Raw genomic sequence first — 24,527 nt, 5'->3', positions numbered from 1 at the left:
TATCCACCTCCACTCACTCTACAATTAGTATTTCACCCCCACAATCCTCAACACTTACCACTCAATCACATGTTAACAAAAGTAGCTACTCTAACATCTCTCCATCCCTATTAGTAAACAACACCTTATGCTCAGCCAAACCAAACCACACCCACACTACCAATACTTTTAAAGTAGCACTACATTACCCACAGTCGCCATCCAACCACACACACTACTCCATCTCCTCATAGTATTACCCCAATGTGGAAAAGTTCACTCCAACCCTGGACCACAAAACTTGCCCAAAACTTCCTACACCCCTAAAGCTCATGATTTATGCTTTGTAACTATCAATACTATAAGCCTTTGAAACAAGATCACAGAATTCCAGTCATGGCTCAGCCACTACTTTCCAGACATAATAGGAATAACTGAAACATGGCTTAAACCGCATATGTTAGACTCTGAAATCCTTCCACCAGGATATAACATTATATGCAAAGACAGGATCCAGAAAAAAGGAGGGGGCACAGCCCTACTATATAAAGACTCCTTAACAATAACTATTCATCCAACTCCTGTCCCCACTTTTGGTTCTCTAGAAACCTTACTAACAAACCTCCATATAAATCCCAACAAACAACTCTGTATTGTCTCCATTTATATTCCCCATGGTCATAGCATGCCCTACTTAGAAGACTTCCTAGGATGGATTAACCATACTATCCCCCAAGAAACCATCATTCTGGGAGATACTAAAATTAACTGGCATAGCCTAACCTCCAAAACTCCTAACACTAGCATTAATCTCCATAGTTTCACTCAACTTGTCACTGAACCTACACGTGCATTAAATACCTGAGCTGAAGCTATATTAGATTGGATCCTAGTATCCCACCTCCACTACTGTACCAATACCATTACCCTCCCTAACACCTTAAGCGACCACCTACCCACATACACCGACAGAACCATTCACACTTCCCCAAAACTCACACATACAAATCAATCAGGAACCTTGCCCACTTTAACCAAGAAACATTCAAAACTACTCTTATAGCTCATGGATTGATCCCCATTAAAATCACTACCCCTAGATGATGCTGTACAATACTTTAACAACAACTTCTTGAACACTCTAAATAGCCTAGCATCCCTTTGTACAAAATGCTCAAAACCAAACCATGCCCCCTGGCTTACGAAGCATACCAAACAAACGCTCTCAGCCAGAGACAAAGCTTGGAGAATTTGGAAGAACTGCAGGACAATAGAAAATGAACTTAACTATAAAATACTTAGAAATGCAATAAAAAACATCATAACTGATAAGAAAACCTACTTCTCCTCTAAACTCTCCTCACAAAATACAAACCCTAAAAAATTCTGGAAATCTGTAGCCTCTCTTCTGAATCCAGGTCACATTCAAAATCCATCACCCACTCCTGATAAAACCCTTCTTCAGATAGCCCATATATTCAACAACTATTTTATTGACGCCATCCAAAAACTACTCAAGGACTCCCCCTCTAAAAAAAATCCATCTCTATCACTACCCCACACAGACCCACTATCCCCTACACATATTTTACAAGTTAATTCATCTTTCTCACGCCAACCCGTGCCTACATACCTAGTGCAAAAATTACTATCCAAATTAAAACCCTGCTCACTCTCTGCTGATAACTTACCACCTAAATACTTACAACTAGCAACCAAAGCTATTGCTTACCCTGTCAGCATTGTGATAAACTGCTCTATCGCTGAAGCATATGTTCCCCCTACTATGGAAAAAATCCATGGAATCTATGGAAAAAAATCCATTATTAACCCACTTCACAAAGGAGGTAGTGCCCATGACCTCACAAACTACCGACCCGTCTCCATCTTCTCCCCACTATCCAAAATCTTAGAAAAATATATTCAGACCCAACTACTCAATCACTTCAATTATAGCCGCCTATCTCATACACAACATGGCTTCCGCCCAGGACATAGTACAACCTCAGCTTTACATTACTGATACTGTGAATAAAGCTCTTGATGCTGGTCTACCACTTCTGTACTCCTGTTGGACCTCTCAAAAGCTTTCGACACAGTATCTCACCCTAAATTTTTGCAACAGCTAGACAAACTGGGTTGCTCTCAAAGTGCAACAACCTGGTTTTCCTGCTACCTAAACAGTAGACAACAATCAGTTAGATGGCAAAACCAACAAACTGATTACCTAGCAAACAACACAGGTGTCCCACAGGGATCCATTTTAAGACCACTGCTCTTCAATATATTCATTAATGATCTACACAAAGCCTCCCATCAAAACATATTAATTCAATATGCAGATGATTCTGCTATCATCTCATCTTCCAATAATTTCTCTGACCTCCAAAAAAAAATCACCCAAGATGCCTTCTCACCCAAGATGCCTTCTCCTCTATAGAAACTTGGCTAAATTACTCAGCTAATGCTAAACCCCAAAAAAACTAAACGCTATTATTTTCATCAAAACCTCCAACTACAGAATTCAAAATTTTCTCACATAACAAAACTGAAATCAAACAGGCACCAGTCCGCAAAACTTCTAGGAGTTACTATCGACAGTAAACTATCTTTTGAACAACACATACTCAACACAATTAAAAAAAAAAAAACACTTCAAACTTGACAAACTATACCAACACAAATTTTACCATGATAAACAAACTAGAACCACATTAGCTAACACCCTGCTTATTCCATCCATTACATACGGGAGCCCGATAGTCATCAATCTCCACACATCACTCAATAACAAGCTACAACAATGCTACTGTAAGATAGCAAAATTTGCATCTAACTTGTCTAACTGCTCACACCACTGCAGTGCTCTCTCAAACCTATCCTGGCTAGAATTCCATCACTATCTACAGTTTACTCAACTAACCACTTCCCATAAATTAATTTTCCAACCGGATAAATGCCCAGCTCTCAAATCCATCCTGTACACATACACCCCCCCCCCACTAGAACCCTCCGCTGTTCAGAGAAAATCCTTCTAAGCATAACCAAACCCAACAAGAGAGTAGGACAATCCCTGTACTCCTACAGCATAGCCAAACTTTGGAATACATCCCCACTTCCATTACCCAACTAGAAGTCCTTTAAAACTGCACTAAAAACCCACTTTTTACATAAACCTAGCTGTACATATAGAATAAAATGTAACCCCCCTTAATCCCATAACATATTTCAGCTATATCCTTTTCCTTCTAATACCTTCCTATTTTTGACTCCTTTGACTTAAAAAGTTATTAATGGGACATTACTATTTGCTTTTTTCTATAATATAGCTTACCTGCGATAGGCTGCATGTATAGTAACATGCATAACATATGCTTTGCAATTATGTTGTTCAATAACAGTAGTTTGTCTTAACTATGTAGGCTTTCTCCCAGATTTGAACTTATAATGTATTGTTTTTGTTGTTTGTATAATATGAAGTTTTTGTGTTTATATAAATATGGAGCTTTTCTCCCCGGGCCTCCACTGAAAATTGTTTTGTTTACCCAGTGGACCTTCCCGATCAACAAATGCCAGTAAATAAAAATAAAATATGAGATGTACAGAAACTTTCAGATATACAGAACTTTGCAAAGGGAGATTTTGTGACTGCGGAGCTTTGGGACTTTAATGGGCTACTTTGTTTATGCTGTACTTGTCCAGGAAATGTACAGCTTCTATATGTTAAGATGCTCATAGGTTGCTACGCTTTAGACCTAGGAAAAAAGGCGGGGAGAAGGGAGAGGTTAGTTTGCTAAACCGGAGAAGGATGTAGTGAAGATAGAAGGCTATATATAAAAGGAAGTGGGTCAGTAATGGTGAAATTAAAACCATAATATAATGAAGGCAAGGTTTTTAGCACATTTGTGCAGGCAGGAGCAGTAAAGGGAAGGAGGTTAGCAGAAAAGTATAGAAAGAGTAGTGATTTGTAAAATAAAGGTGACCAAAATTAGGTAGTTTTGTATAATAATAGTATGCAGTGGAGGAGTAAAACAGTTTAGTTAGTACAATAATGCCTTATATGCTTATGCCCCTTTAAAGAATACATTCATTATAGTAGCTAAATCACTGACATATGAAACTACCAAGGCTGACTTTGCATGACGTACAGAATTTCGGGAAAAAAAATTATGGAAAAAAAACTGTGCTGAGTATAACGACTATATTTGCAGTAGAAACGAAGTAGAATGCCAATACTGCTAGAGCCACGGATGTCAGCATAAGTACTTTATTATTAAAATCCACAGGTTTACACCGACAACAAACTCAATGTACATTAACGCCTTAAAACAAAATTGCGTTTTCGTCTTAAACAAACCGACTTCTTCAGATACCCTCTACAGAATAAATCAGACCTTATATACAATTATTAAAAAACAATTACCTAATCAACACAACCTCCAAATTGAGAGTTAAATTGTTAATTAATGTTGCTTGCTTATCCATGTGTTTTAAAACATTTCTTTCCTGAACCAACCTTTTGTTGTTACAAAGACCTGTTTACATGAATGAATGAACAAATAAATAGTGTAAAACCACCTTTAAAACAATAGATGTTATTGTAATGGTGAATATGTGAAAATCAATGTTAGGTATTATAAAATGTTTTTTTTAAAAAATACTTTAAAAAATAATTTATATAATTTATATAATATAGCCTGCCATCTGCTGGTTAAAATAATAAATACACTTAAAATATTCATATTTTACCTGCTTTTAACTTTAAAAGTGGCATGATGGAAATAAAATCATTAAGACCAGGGGGATTAGTTGCATCAAGGGAGATTTGCCACCATAGCTCCCTAAATTCCAATTTTTCTTCCCATAGTCCACCTCTCACGTCTATTTTAACCTGTTCTAAAAACATGAAATGAAATTTAGCGTTGTGACAAGTTGAGGTGTGTTTATACAAAGCATTAGTTTCTTTTTTTGTGGATATCTCATATTTATGTTCATATATCCTTCTTTTTAAAACTCTTTCCGTTTTGCCCACGTAAAAAGCATCACATTCTGAGCATAGTCCTAGGTATACCACACCTTTAGTTTCACAATTGTAATAATCTATACTTGCGATCCATCTCTGTCTACTTTCCAGGAAAACTTTGTCCTTATCTATTATATTACTACAATACACACAGTGTCCACATTTGAAGGTACCCTTCCTAGTTTTATTAGATGTTTGGGGGCCTTTGTATTCCAACATATTTTTGAATGATTGTGAATTTTTTATACTACTTTAACATTATTGTTTAATATTTTCTGGCCCAAATCAGTTAAACTAATGAATTTAGTCCATTCTCTTTCAATAACTTGTTTTGTAACATTATTATTGAAAGCATTATATTCAAGAACTAAAGCATGTCTGTAATCCATCTCTTTGGAAGTGGGGGTATTAGTATCTGATACTTTCAAACCACCAATGATTTCATTTAGGTTTCTATTACCAAGAATAGGTTTGAATCTATTTTCTCTCCCATTCAAAACTTCTTCATATATTTTATTAATGAAGTCTTGGGGGTAACCTCTTTCCAAAAACATTTTATTTAATAAGTTGCACTCTTCCTTAAAATCGCCTTCTAAGGTGGTCATACGACTACCTCGGACATACTGTCCCTTCACTATATTCTTTTTACAATAATAAGTATGTGCACTTTGAAAATGTAAAAATGAGTTACAAAAGGTGGGTTTCCTGTATATTTTAGATTCAAATCTGTAATTTCTTCTATAAATTTCCACATCTAAAAATTGTAACTTTTCAGTGGAAACATGGAAAGTAAATTTTAAAAAATGAGTTGTTTCCCCCAAATACACTTTAAATTCCTCCAATTGCTCAATACCCCCTGACCATAAAATGACTATGTCATCCAAAAATCTTTGGTAAAGTCTCCAACAAGAACAAAACCTGGAATCGAGAACAAATAACTCTTCCCACCTAGCCAATACTAGGTTGGCATAAGTGGGGGCACAAGCCGCCCCCATAGCAACACCCTTGGTTTGCTTGTAAAATTCACCACAAAAGTTTAAAAAATTATATTTAAGAACCAAGTCCATTAGGGATACACATACAATTTTGTCATTATGAGTTAAAGTATCTTCCTGAAATGCAGCCTCCTCAAACATTTCCATTCCTTGTGTGTGAGGAATACTTGAAAATAGATCCACAATGTTGATTGTCACATAAAACCTCCTTGTTAATAACTTCAAGAAGGTCCCAAGAATCTTTTAATATGGATTCCTTCTTAATCCAGGAATTTTTCAATTTACTATCCACAAACTTAGCCAAACTATGTGTTTTGGAACCACAAGCTGAGACAATGGGTCTAAGGGGAGGATCAACCTCACTTTTATGAATCTTCGGAACTCCGAAGATAGAAGGGACCCTAGGCTTATCAATTTTTAAAAATTCAAACGTTTTTTGTCAAATAGCCCTTCAAAAAACATATCTTTTAAACAAATATCAATTTTGTTATAAGCAGTATTAATTTCATTGATGGACACGTTAGTATAACCTTCCTCATTAAATAAAATTTCATTCATTTTCCCTTTGTACAATATATTATCCATGATGACTATTCCTCCCCCTTTGTCAGGTTTCATTATTCTAATCCCATGATTGTCTCTCAAAGTTTGTAAAATATTCATTTCCTTCCTAGTTAAGTTAGGCTGGAATCCAACCTTATTATATCTATTTCTTAATTCTTTTTCCATAGTTTTTTCTAAGTTACTCAATTGTGGATGTAACGGTGGATTGAATATAGCTCTTCTCTTAAGTTGTTGAGCCATGGTTTCCACCTCAGGTGTTAACAATAAATTTAAATTAATTTTTCTAAAAAACAATTTTATATCTAGTATTGACTGTGTGAGGTCTCTCTTTTTGTAGGGAATATATTTGAAACCTTTTGCAAGCAGGCAAAAATGTTCTTTTTCAATTATAATACCACTAAAATTATAAATACTAAAATCATTGAAGGTATGTTTGACACCATTTACCAAAATATCATTGCTAACTGTGTCATCACTGGGTGGGGGTTGTGGTGGTGTAACCACCGTCTTTAATATTTCCCCCTTCCCCTTCTCCCCCCTCTCCATATAAAATAAAATTTTAGTGGTATTATAATTGAAAAAGAACATTTTAGCCTGCCTGCAAAAGGTTTCAAATATATTCCCTACAAAAAGGGAGACCTCACACAGTCAATACTAGATATGAAATTGTTTTTTAGAAAAATTAATTTAAATTTATTGTTAACACCTGAGGTGGAAACCATGGATCAACAACTTAAGAGAAGAGCTATATTCAATCCACCGTTACATCCACAATTGAGTAACTTAGAAAAAACTATGGAAAAAGAATTAAGAAATAGATAAAATAAGGTTGGATTCCAGCCTAACTTAACTAGGATGGAAATTAATATTTTACAAACTTTGAGAGACAATCATGGGATTAGAATAATGAAACCTGACAAAGGGGGAGGAGTAGTCATCATGGATAATATATTGTACGAAGGGAAAATGAATGAAATTTTATTTAATGAGGAAGGTTATACTAACGTGTCCATCAATGAAATTAATATTGCTTATAACAAAATTGATATTTGTTTAAAAGATATGTTTTTTGAAGGGCTATTTGACAAAAAAAGTTTGAATTTTTAAAAATTGATATGCCTAGGGTCCCTTCTATCTTCGGAATTCCGAAGATTCATAAAAGTGAGGTTGATCCTCCCCTAAGACCCATTGTCTCAGCTTGTGGTTCCAAAACACATAGTTTGGCCAAGTTTGTGGATAGTAAATTGAAAAATTCCTGGATTAAGAAGGAATCAATATTAAAAGACTCTTGGGACCTTCTTGAAGTTATTAACAAGGAGGTTTTATGTGACAATTTAATATTTGTGACCATCGACATTGTGGATCTATTTTCAAGTATTCCTCACACAGAAGGAAAGGAAATGTTTGAGGAGGCTATATTTCAGGAAGATACTTTAACTCATAATGACAAAATTGTATGTGTATCCCTAATGGACTTGGTTCTTAAATATAATTTTTTAAACTTTTGTGGCAAACTTTACAAGCAAACCAAGGGTGCTGCTATGGGGGCTGCTTGTGCCCCCACTTATGCCAACCTAGTATTGGCTAGGTGGGAGGAGTTATTTGTTCTCGATTCCAGGTTTTGTTCTTGTTGGAGACTTTACCAAAGATTTTTGGATGACATAGTCATTTTATGGTCAGGGGGTATTGAGCAATTGGAGGAATGTAAAGTGTATTTGGGGGAAACAACTCATTTTTTAAAATTTACTTTCCATGTTTCCACTGAAAAGTTACAATTTTAGATGTGGAAATGTATAGAATAAATGATAGATTTGAATCTATAATATACAGGAAACCCACCTTTTGTAACTCATTTTTACATTTTCAAAGTGCACATACTTATTATTGTAAAAAGAATATAGTGAAGGGACAGTATGTCCGAGGTAGTCGTATGACCACCTTAGAAGGCGATTTTAAGGAAGAGTGCAACTTATTAAACAAAATGTTTTTGGAAAGAGGTTACCCCCAAGACTTCATTAATAAAATATATGAAGAAGTTTTGAATGGGAGAGAAAATAGATTTAAACCTATTCTTGGTAATAGAAACCTAAATTAAATCATTGGTGGTTTGAAAGTATCAGATACTAATTACCCCCACTTCCAAAGAGATGGATTACATACATGCTTTAGTTCTTGAATATAATGCTTTCAATAATAATGTTACAAAACAAGTTATTGAAAGAGAATGGACTAAATTCATTAGTTTAACTGATTTGGACCAGAAAATATTAAACAATAATGTTAAAGTAGTATATAAAAATTCACAATCATTCAAAAATATGTTGGAATACAAAAGCCCCCAAACATCTAATAAAACTAGGAAGGGTACCTTCAAATGTGGACAGTGTGTGTATTGTAGTAATATAATAGATAAGGACAAAGTTTTCCTGGAAAATAGACAGAGATGGATCACAAGTATAGATTATTACAATTGTGAAACTAAAGGTGTGGTATACCTAGGACTATGCTCAGAATGTGATGCTTTTTACGTGGGCAAAACGGAAAGAGTTTTAAAAAGAAGGCTATATGAACATAAATATGAGATATCCACAAAAAAAGAAACTAATGCTTTGTATAAACACACCTTTACTTGTCACAACGCTAAATTTAATTTCATGGTTTTAGAACAGGTTAAAAAAGACGTGAGAGGTGGACTGTGGGAAGAAAAATTGGAATTTAGGGAGCTATGGTGGCAAATCTCCCTTGATGCAACTAACCCCCCTGGTCTTAATGATTTTATTTCCATCATGCCACTTTTAAAGTTAAAAGCAGGTAAAAATATGAATATTTTAAGTGTATTTATTATTTTAACCAGCAGATGGCAGGCTACATTATATAAATTATTTTTTAAAGTATTTTTAAAAAAAAAAACATTTTATAATACCTAACATTGATTTCCACATATTCACCATTACAATAACATCTATTGTTTTAAAGGTGGTTTTACACTATTTATTTGTTCATTCATTCATGTAAACAGGTCTTAGTAGCAACAAAAAGGTTGGTTCAGGAAAGAAATTTTTAAAACACTTGGATAAACAGGCAACATTAACTAACAATTTAACTCTCAATTTGGAGGTTGTGTTGATTAGGTAATTGTTTTTTAATAATTGTATATAAGGTCTGATTTATTCTGTAGAGAGTATCTAAAGAAGTCGGTTTGTTTAAGACGAAAACGCAATTTTGTTTTAAGGCGTTACTGTGCATTGAGTTTGTTGTCGGTGTAAACCTGTGGATTTTAATAATAAAGTACTGTTGCTGACATCCGTGGCTCTAGCAGTATTGGCATTCTACTTCGTTTTTGGTTTTTCTGTGCCAATCATCCTTTTTGTATTCATATTTGCAGTAGAGTATGCTTATGAATAGCGACCAAATTTATGTATTAACTCTGACTATCCTCTGAGACCTGGGCTCTAGCTGTCCAAATGCAGGTTTCTCTGCAGGCTGTTTACATTTCCTTCAGGACAAAACCTAGTGGCAGACTCACTGAGCAGGTCCAGAGCACACCCTCATAAATGAATACTTCACAGAGAAGTGTTTCTGGAGTTATTTCATCAGAGAAATATTCCTCAAGTGGATCTCTGCCTCTATTCTGAACAGACAGCTTCCTTATTTCTTCTCCAGAACCCCAAGTCCTCTCGCTTGCCGGCTGGAGGCTATGTCTTTTTTTTTCATGGAAGGGGGTGTTTCTTTATGCCCCCCCCTTCATCTTTCTCCCAGGGTCCTGCACAAGATCAAATACGACTCTGCAAAAATGTTGTTGGTGACTCCATTTTCGCCCAGACAGCACTAGTTTCCCCCTCCTTTTTCATCAGGCGAGGGGCAATCTTCACAAGTTAACGCACCAGATGGATCTTCTTATACATGACAAGGGGTTCCCTCCTTCATTGTCATCTGTCCACTCTTCAAGTGACACTTTGGGTAATAAAGTTTTAATCCCCTTTGGACACCATTTCTGAGGATGTGCTTAAGGTTCTGCAGGAGGCCAGGAAACCCAGTACCAGAAAATCATTTATATACAAGTGGAAGAGATTTTTTGTTTGTCTCCAGCTTCATCAGGTTCCTTTCTCAGTGGGGTTCCCTTTGGTACTCTCTTACTTTGGCATTTATTGTATTTCTCAAGCTCACCTGTCAGCAATATGTGCTTGTCTGCCTTTAACTCTACAACTGGCCTTTCATTTTAAGGTTGAACAATTCCTGAAAGATGTCCTCCATGTCAGGCCTCCAAGAAAGCCCATCCCTCCTCCTTGGAACCTTAATTCTGTCCATGAAAAATTGACTTCGACCCTTTTTGAGTCTTCTTGCTCTTCTCTGCAGCATTGCACATTGAAGACTGCTTTATTGGTTGCCCCTTACTTCTGCGAAGAGTGTTTCTGAGCTCCAAGCCTTGATACAGTTTCTACTTTTCTGACTTTTCAAAGGGGCAGGGTGTCTCTGCTAATATTTCTTGACCAAGGTGGTCAATGAGTTGTCCCTTAATCAGTCTATTCAACTTCCTTCCTTTTTTTCCTTCTCTGCAATCTGCTAGTGAGAAAGCTCTACACACCTTGGATCTTCATAGACAGCTCAAGTATTATCTAAACAACTCAAAGGCAGGCTGTACATAAATCTGAGCAACTTTTTGTTTCTTTTCATGCCAAGACATTGGGTTTGTCTGTTTCTGAGCAAACCATCTCTTCCTAGATTTTGAAAGCAATTTTTTTTTATTCCTTTTATGACAAGCAGCTTTCTGCCTCTGTTTGGGCACGACATAGTACAGTTGTGTAAAATCTTACCATAACAGTAGATGTCCTTTTCACTGTTGCAGTATTCATTACCTCTCTCCTACCTTCATTTTCTTTATTTTTTCTGTTAGACAAAGACCACTTGGCCAGACCGATGTTTCTTTCTCCCTAGGCATCTGCTTTTCCCTGGATATACTTGTTCTCTCTTTTCCTGGGATGATTCTTGTTCTTCTGGGGCACTTCATTTCTGAGTATGGTCCACCTTTACGTCAACCTTATGGCTTGACATGGGGAGCATATGTCTGACACATGGTGCTAGCAAAAATTAAAGGCTGTTGGTAGAGGTAGAATACTGCTTCAGACACTTATTCTGAGAGATCATGTCTCTCTTCATCTAGTCCAGGGAGGTACATCAAAGGTCATTTAAATCCACAAGTTTAATGACGGTTTCCTTTGTTGTGAAAGGGTATGGTGGTTATGTGATCTGGAGCATTCTAGCACCTGAAAGGCAACTGACTGTGACTCTTCCTCTTGCACAGCCTGATAAATGGCACATCAGTTTATCTCACTATGGAGTCACCTATAATTAGGATATTGGATTGTGCTATGGTTTGCCTTATGAGATTTTGGTTTCAGACAATGTAACTCTTGGACATATGTTTCATGGAAGGTGCTGCCACCTTTGTGTTTGTGAGGTTGTTCATAGGTTCATAGACTAGTACTAGGCTAACTGGCCTTTTGGGTCATTTCAAGCCTAGCCATCTACCTCATGTGAGAATCAAACCCTGCAACTTGTGTCTGTAAGGTAAATACCTTAACCATTATACCAGCATCTCACCCGTTGAGTGTGAGTACTTGTTTTTTAGGTTACATTTAAGAGGCCTTTGTGGTTTCGGTTGGTTACTTTTAAGAGGCTGAAAATATGTAGGTCCGTGCGTTGAGAATGGATTGTATGGGGTTGGTTTAATGTGGTGTTTTCTGGTAGTGACTGCCTGCTTGTTACTTATGGTGACCTTGTGTTAGAGCTTTGTCTCTTATAACATTATATAACTATATATGAGAGACATTGTGGCATTTTGAATCATAGACGTTTTTCAGTAAACATGAGGCAATTATGACATTGTCTCAAGATGGCCATTTTAATCAGATCAGTTAGAGAGATGGTTAGAAAGTACAAATCCGTGGTTCCAGTTGTTTAGTAATGTGAGAGTTTTGATGTCAATTTACTGAAGTGCTGTCTAAATGAGGAATCTTAAGTCTATACATGAAGAGTAACACTCATCAGTATGGAAACAGTGGTTCTTCAGGCAACTACTGACTATTAACCAACTCAGATGCCTAGACTTCAAAAACTTTTCTTTCAGGACAAATCTGCCTTCATCTGACATTCTGGCATCTCTTCCCCTTGGCCATGTTCCCGTGTCTCTTAGACTGTGTCTATCTCTCCCTGTGTTGCATGTGGAGACTTTAAGGCTCTAAGTGCCTGCCACTATACAGTGCACTGTTAAGAGTGACTGCGTGATGAAAAGCACTTTCAAAAGATGACAACTTATAACAGCACAGAAAAGGTAAAAATATTCAAACAAGCCTGATGGTCAATACCAAAAGAGCACAGTCTAAGGTTCTACAGCAGTTAGAGGCCTAGAAATAGCTGCTTCCTGACTGTGGTCTTTTAGGTTCTTCCTCTACTTTTACTAGCATTTAAACCAAAACAATTCTAACTCAGATTATAATAAATGCAGAACTATCACAATAACTCTGTGACAATAACAAGAGTACTGATGCTAAGTGTTTCCAGGCTAGTAGTTGTCAAATCCAGTATAAAATAATCTTTTCATTAACGTGGTTGCATACTGTTCGATAGCTCTGAGTAAACAAGCACAAGACCAAACAAATGCGGACAACGTAAAACAGCATGTAAAAAGTAAAAATATTCAAATGAACTCGCAGGCCAATAGCAAAACAACACACTTAGGCTTTACGGTAATCAGAGTCCTGTAAATGGCAAGCTTCTTTCTCTGCTCTCATTGGAGTTTAAACCAAAGCAATTTTAACTCTGCTTATAATTAATGCCAGAAATAAGTGCAGAGCTATCACAATAACTCAGTAAGAATGCAAAAAAAATACCTTGGGAGTTTCTAGGCTGGTAGTTCTGCATTTAGAGTGTATATACCAACTGTTTTTGTGCATGTTGATCTTGTGGATGACGGACGTGTAACCCAATACTGACTTGTCAGCCACTTCCTTAGTGGAATGATGTATCTTAATCCTTCACTAGGGAATGCGCATCTCTTCTGTGGGGCTTTAACTTCATGGTAGACAGACTTACCTGTCCACTGTTTGAGCTTGTTAATTTGGCATCACTGATGTTTATTTCTTGTTATACTCTGTTCCAAGTGGCCATTATTTCTGTGCAGCACATTTTTGAGCTATTGAGCTGTATGTGCAGGAGAGCATGTTTTGTCTTGGACAAAGAAAGGGGGTTCCTTGGCATGAACCATTATTTCCTAACAAAGATGTTTTCTGAGTTTTCATTGGACAAGTCATCATGCAAATCCCAATTGTTTTGGTGCTGGCAGAAATCAAACAATAGTGGGCACTTCGCATGGACATTTGCAGCTCATATATTACTTTGAGTTGATATGAATTTAGAAGGATGGATTTATTTGTGTGGCTTGCCGTGAGAAAGGATGAATTTGATATTGCCAAAATGGCAGTTTCCAAGTGATTGCCAGTTCCATCATCTTTTGACATAGTTTGGCCCATCCATCCCTTGATAAGCTCTGAGTTAAAAACCCACGCCAGAAGTTGAATTGTAACTTCCAGTGATTACTTAAAGAATGCTGTGGCCACTTGATCCTTGTCCTGTACCTTACTAAAAACACACCTGAGAAGTCAGTTATCCTGGATTTGGCAGTCTTATCTTTGGGTAGTCTGCTTGATCCTTTCAACTTTGTGGTACTGCTTAGAAGTCAGCCTAACCAAGAACCCATCAGAGGTTTCTTAATATTAAATGTTCTAGATGTATTGTTACTGTATTGTTTAACCTAAGAGAAGTCCTTCCTTGATGGGGCAGGAACATCATCCTGCAGTCTCTCTGTGGATGAATGATTTTTCCTTCTGCATCTGCTGTTGGAATTCTCTGTTAAGTTAAATAAGTGTTCTTATATGATTTATTTTGTAATGTGGTGTAAAATCTGTTGTTGCTTGATTTACAGGTGCTTAGTCACTTATGGCATGTGGTAGACTGGTGGGCTTTGGATATGAGTACATTGTTGTAGCATCCAGCTTGCATCAGCTGACTTCACGTATATCCACAAATGTAGGAATTCATGCCAAATTCCAGTGGATGGAGAAGTAATGCCCAACTAAAAACCTATTAAAGAGGGACTTTTCATAGATCAACTGATACTATAAAAATATGTCTGTATATCAGGAATACAGGATATAATAGAAATGTAAACTCTTCTTCCTTCATGTTTTAAGCAATGGAGTGTAAGAATTTTTACAAATGCACAGTCTTTGTTTATATATTTCCTTACTGCATTAAACTAAAGTTTCTTACCAGAAGCCCGTATTTGTTTATCTTTTGTGTAGTTAAGTTGCAAACCGTGCAATAAAACTTCTAGGACTGAAACACATGAATCAATCCTGGCTCCTTACCACTGTTTTCTGAGACCCAAATCTGGGCGTCCCAAAAGTAAGAAAAATAAATTTCGATTTTTAACACAGTAGGTCAAGTTGGGAAATTGGCTGTTATTCATTTAAAGGATTTTTGCAATCCTCTCTTTCCTGTCTGTGATATATACACATGCATATTGCGTTACATGGGTCGTAGGAGATATTTGCCTTATCCACTCCATTCTGAGGATTACAATTATGGTCCTCAGAAATACAAAAATAACCCATCAACGCGGTTTGTTTTGGCTTGTGTTGCATATTTACTGTTTTTTTATTCCTACATTTTCTTGAAAGATGGAAGCAAACTTTAGATTGTTTTTCTTTTTCCTCCACACTTCCCACGAAACAAAAATTATGTTTAATGCTTTGGAAGTTAATCTGTCTTTAGTTGCAAAATTTTATTCAGAAATATTTGATAGCCCTTCATTCTAAAATTTTACTTTCTACAAAATAATTAAGGAGAGAGCTGTTCATAAATAGATTTCTCAAAAGCTTCTCATTTGAGATTAGTGGATTTGAGGAAGCTTTTAAACTTCTGACTGGTACTTAAGTTATAACTTCTTGCCATATACAAAAGTGACATTCCCTGGCATTTTCTTAAAAGAAAGTGAGGGCTCCTGTCCATTTTCATTTGCAGATGTTATGAAGAAATTATTTTATTCCTGGTTTAGGAATGCTTTGTAGCTGTTTTGTATTTACTCATTCACGTATATAAATAACAGATCTAATGCTGAAAGAAACATTACATTTTAAATTCAGAAGTTATGCATGTTAGTTGATATTCTATGCTGGGGCGGCCGCAGTGGTGCAGCGGTTAGCATTGCCGCCTCACAGCAAGAGGTTCTCCGGTTCTATCCTCGGCTGGGGTGCCTTCTGTGCAGAGTCTGCATGTCCTCCCTGTGGTTGCGTGGGTTTCCTCCGGGTGCTCCGGTTTCCTCCCACATTCCAAAGACATGCTGTAGGTGGATTGGACACTCTAAATTGGCCCTAGGCATCAGTGTGTGCCTTCTGTAGAAGCTTGGGTGCCGGGCCGGCAACTCGACACTGTAAAACTCCACTGCCAATCATGAGCGGACAGGTGATCCGCTGTGGCGACCCCTAACTGGGAAAAGCCGAAAGAAGAAGAAGAAGTTGATATTCTATGCTAGAGAGTCAGCTGCTGTACTGCTTGGCACTAAGAGTCAGGATTGTCAGACTGAATATTTTCACTGCTGATTTCAGCCTGCCATTCCCTGATAAAATAATGGCTGCTCTTAATACTTATAAAGCTCAAGTCAGACATAAAATTCTGACTTATTATTTGTGATGCTCATTAAAAAATAAGAATCTTTGGTAAATACAGAGGCAGTGGAGGGACAAGGTGTATGATGGTGGGAGTGAACAGCTGAAGCCAGGTAACCTATCTTGGGTGGAAGGAAATAATCAATCTTGTTGCCTTTGCAGCATTAAGAGCCTGGCAAGCTCAGACATGTAAGCAGGGTAACACTTAGTTGGGAAGTTGCACATGTGAGGAAGTGTGCATGCACCCTCACAAGGGCAGCCTTAGTGGAGCTTGTGTGGTAGCAAGGTTAAGACATTGTATCTGGCAATAGTATGGTGCAGCATTACTGCCTTCAATCCATTGGCCACAGACGTGGATCAGGTAGAGCCTGGGGGAAGCTAAGATAGATCCAGAACAACTAGTGAATGAAGAGGAAAAGGGAGTTAGCAGCTGATGTTCTGCTGCAGGGAGATTTAAAGACTTCTCAAGGCTGCAGTGTTAGGGCTAGCAGAAACAATAACTGTGACTTCATTGTTTTGTTGTTGACTGTGTTGAATAATCTAGGCTTTCTGTCTTTTACAGTGTGCTGCCAAAGCTTGATAAAAGTTTGTGTGATGAACTACTTGCAACTCCAAATTTTTTGATTGTTGCTCTGAAGGCATATGCTTCGTTGGTTCAGCTTTTCTTGGACAGTCAAGAAATTCTTACAGAAGCTTCACCCAGTGAACCCCAGCAGCCAAAAGTAGCACAAGTAAGTAATAGTAGCTTGTCAGTCAAACTGTTGTCATTGTGTCAAGGCATGGATCAGCAGTGACAAGTTCTGCATTATGAACTGCAAGCACTGTAAAAAAAAAAAATGGAAGGGGAAAGCTGTGCAGCAGTGGCCAACTGCTGGAAACAAGATGGATAACACACATAACACATTAACAGGATAAGTTATGTGCCTTACTGATAAGGTATATTCTGTTGAGGAAATATATTTCTTCTTTATGGAGTTCAGCAATTGTAATTTTCCTTTTTTTTTCCTGCACTTTTAGAATATGTAGAGTTCCTGCTAGCACAATTTGTGAAATTACTGTGTGAAGAGTTCAGGGCACGCATCTTAAAAGTGAATAAAACTTTTTAAGCTTATTTTATGTTCTTTATACACTGATTTGTCACATATCAGTGGTACTATATAATTTAATATTTTTTAGCATTTATTTGCTTAGAGTCACCAAAATGTTATGAAGCAGACCTAATGCATTACAGTTTTTAAAAAAAATACAGTAAATCAGGAGCATTTTGTGACTTTAATAGTCAACAGTTAATTGCTTCCTTGCCACCAGATAAAGCTCATATCATACCTGCTGATGGCTAAACACACTTGTCAGTAGGCTAGTGACAAAAGGGATGGCCTTCACCTTATTTCCTTCCTTTTTGCTTTTTTTGATAAGAATGTTTTTTTTTTTCTGATTCTGAACTTTAATTTCATTTATATATAATTTGATTACCTGGGTGGTACACTAATCAGAAATGACAATTTGCAGGCTTAGTTGTTGTTGTTGTTGTGTCTTTCGGCTTTTCCCGGTTAGGTGCCAAGTTGCCAGCCCTGACGCTCAACCTTCAACGAAGGTACGCCCATTCACGCATGTCTCCACACAGAAGACACTTTAGCTGAGAATTGAACAGGACAACGTCTTACTGTGAGTCGACAATGCTAGCGCAGCACTACCACCGCAGTTTTAGTCCAGGTGAAAAAAAATCACAACTGGAAACAAAGTAAAGGCATAATAAAAGTGGCAAAGCATGCAAACATCAAATAATTGTATTACATTGTAAGGTCAAATGATAGAAGCAATAGAATAATTTACATTTACAAGTGGCAACATGGTTTTGCTTATAGAAAATAGCACTTGAAGGCATACATGCTGTGCGCACTTTTTGCCTCTAGAATGACTACTACCTGAATGCTTACATTATTTCCAAGAGCTTTTACCATTTGTTTTACTATGAAGAAGCCCTACAATGACAGATTGTCGAAAAGGCTTTCAGTGATTGGGGAAAGTTAAGTCGCATCAAGGTTTTCCCATAAAGTTAGAATGTGGAGCTAACAGATTTAGCATTCAACATTTATTTAAAGTGTTTAAGCCAAAACTCTCAAGGATTTATAAAATGCTAAAAAAAAAAACAATGTAACTGACTGCTGATTTAATAACTGTGTGGTGTGGTCTGTTTTATTATTTTTTATGTACAGCGATGTCATAAACAATCAGTACTGTAAAAGCAGGTTGCAGTAGCTTGGACTTTTAAAATTCCCAATACAGATTTAGGCAGACTCATCTATCTAGGTAGGGTGGTATTTATGGGACCTCTGAAAATAAATCTTGGAATCACAGGCCTGCAGCCAGCAAGCTGTGTTATTTGCATTGGACTAATGCCAACAATGTTAATACAGCTCTGGCTTGCTTTTATTCTTCTCTCCTGTGTCACATACAGTATGGTATAATAGGTTCATAGGTACGTACTAGACTAATGGCCCTGGAGCCTTTACAAACCTAGCACATAGGATTACCCTGACATCATCCCTCCCAGCCTTACGACCTTATAAAGCTTAAATGCTGTTCTTTCCTTTTAAACTTTAGCAACTGCTTGCTTCAGTTTGTCACATATGGAGTTCTGAAGTGCTTCAGTTCTTTAAAAAAAATGTTTTTCTCTTTTAACTGTGGTAGGAAACAGCTGCTAAAGTTACATATGTCACACAGTGCTAAGCACTTCATTTCTAAACAAAAATGCAATAGGGCATTCATTTTTGAAAGCCAGGAATGCACTGAAGATCAATCTGCATTTGCCAGTCTTGCCCCCAACACTTTGTACCCTGGGAGGCTACCCCTTTCACCCCACCCTGGCTTCACTACTGCCTGTCCATTTTAGCACCAACCTTCACATGCTTTGACCTTCATAACCCTTGCAAATATCTAACAATCCAATCTCTCTTTCATTTCTCTTCACAGTTAAGTTACGGATCGGAGGGTCTGATCCGACTTGGCCGTATTTTGTTTTCCTACAGACTAGGATCCAATTATCTAGCTCCTCCCAGTTCCCATAATGCACTGTCCTCTGGTTAACTCCCTTAGATCTCATTTGCCGCGAGAATGTCAGACGTGGTTATGGAGTCTCAAGCCTTTGTCAAGTTTTTTCCAGTAGGATTGCTATCTTCTGTTTTTTCTCAGATAAATGCTTTTTGTGTTCTTTTTCTCCCCTTCCTTAGTTGTGTAAGTCTAGAATCCTTTCCTTTTTCTGCTAGCTTAGCAGTTAGGTTTTGCCAGCGCTTTCTCCTCTGCTAGCCATTGGTTTTAGGCTTTCCCCCCTATCGGCTGTTGCTGTTATTGTTAGTGTTAAATACAAAAATAAAAACATAGATGAATATATAGCTAACTTTGTATATTTCTGTTATATTGTAATACAGTGTTTTTTGTTGTGGTTTCCACATATGGTGTTTTAGTTGTTGTTTCTTGTAGTAATATGTCAGAAAAACCTACCAGTTTTAAAGGTGCTGTGAATGTGGCAGAAAGTTCCCGCATTCCGATGCACATTCCTTATGTGTATACAGTAGGGAGTTGATTATCTAAACTAATTGGGACGTAGGGTAGTTTGGATAATCCAGCTGTTCAGATAATCAAACATACATTAAACAGGATAAACAAACTTCTAAAATCCTATTTTTTCTGCATGCAGGGAATACACTTTTTAACAATTCAGAGATTCTAGTGGACAATAAAGAATGTTTTTCACATACGAGTGGGCTACAAGCTCAAAAAGCACACACAAGCAAATACGTAAAACTTTTACATATTCAGACTTTGATTTTTCCTACACAAAAACTTTGGAAAGCTGCGTTCGGATAATTGACATTTTGGGTAATCAACGTTCGGATAATTGACTGTCTACCGTATTGTCTTGGCCCTGAATGTCTGCCGTCAGCTTGCTCTGTCTGTGAGAGCTTCAATCCTAGGATGATTGCCGACCACAGAAATAAGTTGATTCTAAAGGGCCTCTTGCCTGCTTCAAGATCCTCTGCAGGGGCTGAAACCTCTCCAAGAGTGTGGCAGAGTCGTCTGACTCCAAGAAGCACCTTAACAAGTCCTCAAGGACGTCTTCACAGCCACCCTTCAAGATTCTGAGACCTTTGGATTCGACAGGCTCAGATCTTACTCCCACATATTCCCCGGTGGACCCGAAGCACTCTTCGGCTCTGAACAGTACTTGTCTAATCTCCAGTTCTCCTGAAGCTACCCCTTCCAACTCGGATACAAAGACTACGGATCCAGTAGCTAGGAGTCCTACACCGGTGCTGGGCATTGAGACTGCTCCTTCCCTCAGGCTGCAGCAGATGCCCATTAGGCACTCCAGGCCCCCATCTGTGGCTTCTTCAGGTATTCTAGGTGCCTTTCAGAGGTTGATGTAGACAGGATGATCAGGAAGATTCTCACCACTCATATCCAGTTGGGTGTCTTCTCCACACCATCCCTCTGGGTCCTGAGTGTGTTTCCCTCCAAGCTTAGTCTCCTTCTCTGACCCATCTCTCGGTATCGGAGTCTCAGGATCGTAGCTGACTGAAAGAGATGGAGTTGAGTATGAGGAGCTACCCTTCCTCCAGTCCAACTATTGCCCTGACTTATCTGCTCCATTGTTGTCGGACCGCAGTGGGTCCCTGATCCAGGATGTCCCCATCAGTTCCTGGTGGAGGGGTTTGGCTCCAACTATGTCGGAACCATCTTCTCCTGTTTGGGCTACTGCTGTGGACAGTTCGGGTCCAGTTCTACCTAGAACCCAGGTCTTAGGGATCCCTGGCCTCTCATCTTCGGTAGCCTCGGCTCCTGTGGAACTGAAGAGGGATTCACTGGGTCTCTCATCATTCCAAGTTGTGGAAAGGGCCTTCTCTTGCCATAGGGATCCAGTCTCTTTGAGTTGTGACCCTTCCCATCAATTTCCCTTGGATCAGAGACTTGAGCCTGTCATACCTGCCCATAGTCAGCCCTTCCAAACTAGCTTCCAGACATCTGCCCCAGAGGGAGTTCCCTATTCTTCTGAGACCTCCCCTGAACATCCCACAAAGGAGATTCCTGGTAAGAGGATGCACAAAAGGAGGCACATTGACTCCCCTTTGGAGTCTGCCACCAAGGACATGAATTTCGATGAAGAGGAAGGATCCCCCAGATCACTACCAGAGGACGTCTCCTTTGGAGAGATCCTATGGCAGAGAGATGGTTGGTCAGCCCAACCTCCTTCCTCAGAGGAGTCTGTGTTTTTGGAAGCTTTTGGGTCGAGCCCATCTACACACTGGGTGGTCCCCCTGGCCGACAAGCTTTTGGATTTGGTGTCTCTCCGGGCCTGTTACGAGCCAGACTCCATCGAACCAATTCCCAAACGCCCGGTTATGTTTTTTTTTTTTTTTTTTTTCATCTCCCCCTAAGGACAGACCATATTTGACCAAGGATATTCCAGTTGATGCCATGGTTGTGGCAGCAGCTACCAAGAAGGAGCTAGCCGAACAGGGCTCCACTGTCCATCTGCTGAGCATGGAGTCCAGAGAGATGGACAGGTGTGGTAAACGCGTTTATACCTCGACCACCTTTTTTCTGAGCATGTTAAACTACCTGGCAGACACTACGCAATCACAGAACTGGTAAAGGAACTCTCAGACTCTGTCAGAGATCATGTCGGAGAAGGACTTCAGGAAGGTCCCCCCCATATGACAACTCTTTCGTCCTTGTCCTGTTCTTCCGTGAGGTTTATCTCACTCCATGGAGGGTGCCTCGTGGGCAGCCAGCTCAGGCATTGCTATTCAGAGACATGCCTGGACTGCCGTCGGAGTCGAGTTTCAACTCTTCAGTGCACTTTTTCCAGAAACCAGTGCAATGGAAAGAAAACCTGGTTTTAAAAAACTCAGGGGTCTTCCCAGGATCAGAGTGGGAATCCTTCCTCTATTGGCAGAGGAGCAAGTTTCAGTGGGAGATGCTACCCCAGTGGCAGATGAGGTACGCAGAATCAAGGTTTCATTGACCCTTTCACTGATAGACCCTATAAGCGCTCCTGAAGTGCTGCCCAACTGCTCATCTCAGGAGGCATTTGGGGGTTGTTTGTCTCTGCACCCTACCACCTGGACCGATATAACGCAAAATAAATGGGTGCTAAAGATTTTATCCAGAGGTGGTTATATTCCCTTTCTCCTTCCTCCACCAGAGAGGTCAAAGAGACTCCCTGAAATTCCACCCAGTCAGAGGGAGTACACAGTAGCAGGAGTTCTAAATCTACTGCAAAAAAGGGTTATCCAAGAGGTCCTGACTGAACATAGGATTCGGAACTTACTCTTGCTAATTTTTGGTGTCAAAGAAAACCAGGGACCTGTGATCCATTTTGAATCTAAGCAAATTAAATTTGATAGTAAAGAAGGTGAAGTTCTGAATAGTGACATTCCAGTGCATTCTACCACTGCTGCAGAAGGACAATTAGATGTGCTCAGTGGATGTAAAGGAGGCGTACTATCACATCAAAATAGACAGATGCTCCAGAAGCCATTTGCACTTACGGCTGGGAGCCAGTCATTTATAATTCAGAGCTCTGCCCTTTGGACTCACCACAGCCTCCAGATTTTTTACCAAATATATGGTGTCGCAGCTCACCTATGACTGCAAGGATTCCGGATGTTTCCAAATCTGGATGACTGGCTCTTCACTGCCCCAACCAGGCATCAACAACTCCAGGCCAGGTATTACTTCATCAGCCTTGCCAGTCATCTCTGTATCACCATAAACCTGACAAAGTTGAACCCATCCCCGGTTCAGTTTTTAGAATTCAATGGAGCTGTCTTGGACACAATGAACCAGATAGCGGCTCTACCCATCATGTTCCGACTTTGAGAGATCATGTTCGAGGCTGATACTTCAGGCTCTAGGATCTATGGTGGCTGCCATCCCCTTAGTCCCTCTAGCAAGGTATTTTATGCGAGTTCACACTGGCTGCTCAATGGTCCGTTATGTACCGGCGTCTATCCGTTCCTATCAAATTGACTTCAGTTTGCAGAAGGCATCTTCAGTGATGACTTCAATGGTAACAGACTATGACCTTCATAACCATTGCAGATATCTAATAATAATACATATTACCTGGATATTATAAAAGTGTTTTGTTCTTAACCCCCCCCCCCCCAACAAATTGGCACCTGTGTCATCTTAATGTTGTAGCATCTGCAAGTCAACTGACTAACTTTAAGATTGTAGTGATTTTCAGGTAGTAATAACCCATGGAGTAGAAGATACAGCCCAGCCACCTCCACTCTCACACACAGGACCCAAATATGAAAATTATAATTTGGGTCCTTTCTGTCTTAAACAGGGCCACTGGTGATGGCATGGGATTTAAAACAGACATTTTGCAAAGTATGAATATACCATTATAGCATTCAGCAGTACTTGTTTGCACATTTCTGGTATGCAAGCCAAGTCAAAATGTTAAGAAATGTCAGATGATAATATGTGTTAAATAATACTGAATAAAAATGTATGGAGCGATTCAAGACAACTGTAATTGGTTTTATAGGTACAGTAAATAAAAAGAATTGTTAGTGCAAATGAAAGATTAGGTAATTTCAGATTGTTGGACTACTACCAGACATTATTTCTTCAGTGTTTTTTTAAGAAACACTTGAGATACACATGGTATAATTAAAAAAACATTTGCACACTGTTTTTGTGAAGGCTTGTATGGTGTAAAAGCAGATAAACAGCATTTTTCTTTTAAAAAGTCAAATAATTTGAAACAGATTTGCTATGAAGAAATGGATTTTGAGCTAATAAAATGTCAGAAAGTTTACACCAAGGAGGTGTTCATTCTCCCTGTACAAATTACTGTTTGAAAGTATTTGCTGATTGAGATTCAAAAAATATTGATTATCTTGCTGTTTGTATAGTATGCAGTGCATTTTATGTAGGCAAGTCTAATGCAAAGTTTAGGGAACGTGCAGGTGAACATATCAGATGTTTATAGAAAAGTAATGACTAATGCACTTTATAAATATGTTCATGACACAGGCAGTGCTCATGAGTTCAGGTATGCAGTGTTGGAGATTGTCTTTGAAAATAGAGAGATCAGATTACAGAAACTGAAAAAGATGTGAGCATAAATGGATACATAAAAGTGGATGCTAGTCCTGGTCTTGCTGGCCAAGTCAGCATAAAACCTGAATTTAAATGAAGAACCATTAGATGAACAGTGGGTGG

At 38.5% G+C, this 24,527-nt stretch overlaps 1 protein-coding gene across 2 annotated transcripts in view; it reads left to right on the top strand.

The window, feature by feature from the left end:
- Positions 1–24,527, top strand: part of FANCA (FA complementation group A) — a 2,214,801-nt gene that overhangs the window by 2,042,135 nt on the left and 148,139 nt on the right. For both annotated transcript variants that reach the window (XM_044081851.1, XM_044081852.1), the window contains exon 42: positions 16,849–17,017. In XM_044081851.1, the coding sequence (XP_043937786.1) occupies positions 16,849–17,017 (169 nt within the window). The remainder of the gene's footprint in view (positions 1–16,848; positions 17,018–24,527) is intronic.

This window comes from Protopterus annectens, chromosome 8.part1, assembly GCF_019279795.1.
Source record: "Protopterus annectens isolate FY-2018-M chromosome 8.part1, PAN1.0, whole genome shotgun sequence".
Classification (NCBI taxonomy): domain Eukaryota; kingdom Metazoa; phylum Chordata; order Ceratodontiformes; family Protopteridae; genus Protopterus; species Protopterus annectens.
This window is presented reverse-complemented; position numbering and strand designations above follow the sequence as displayed.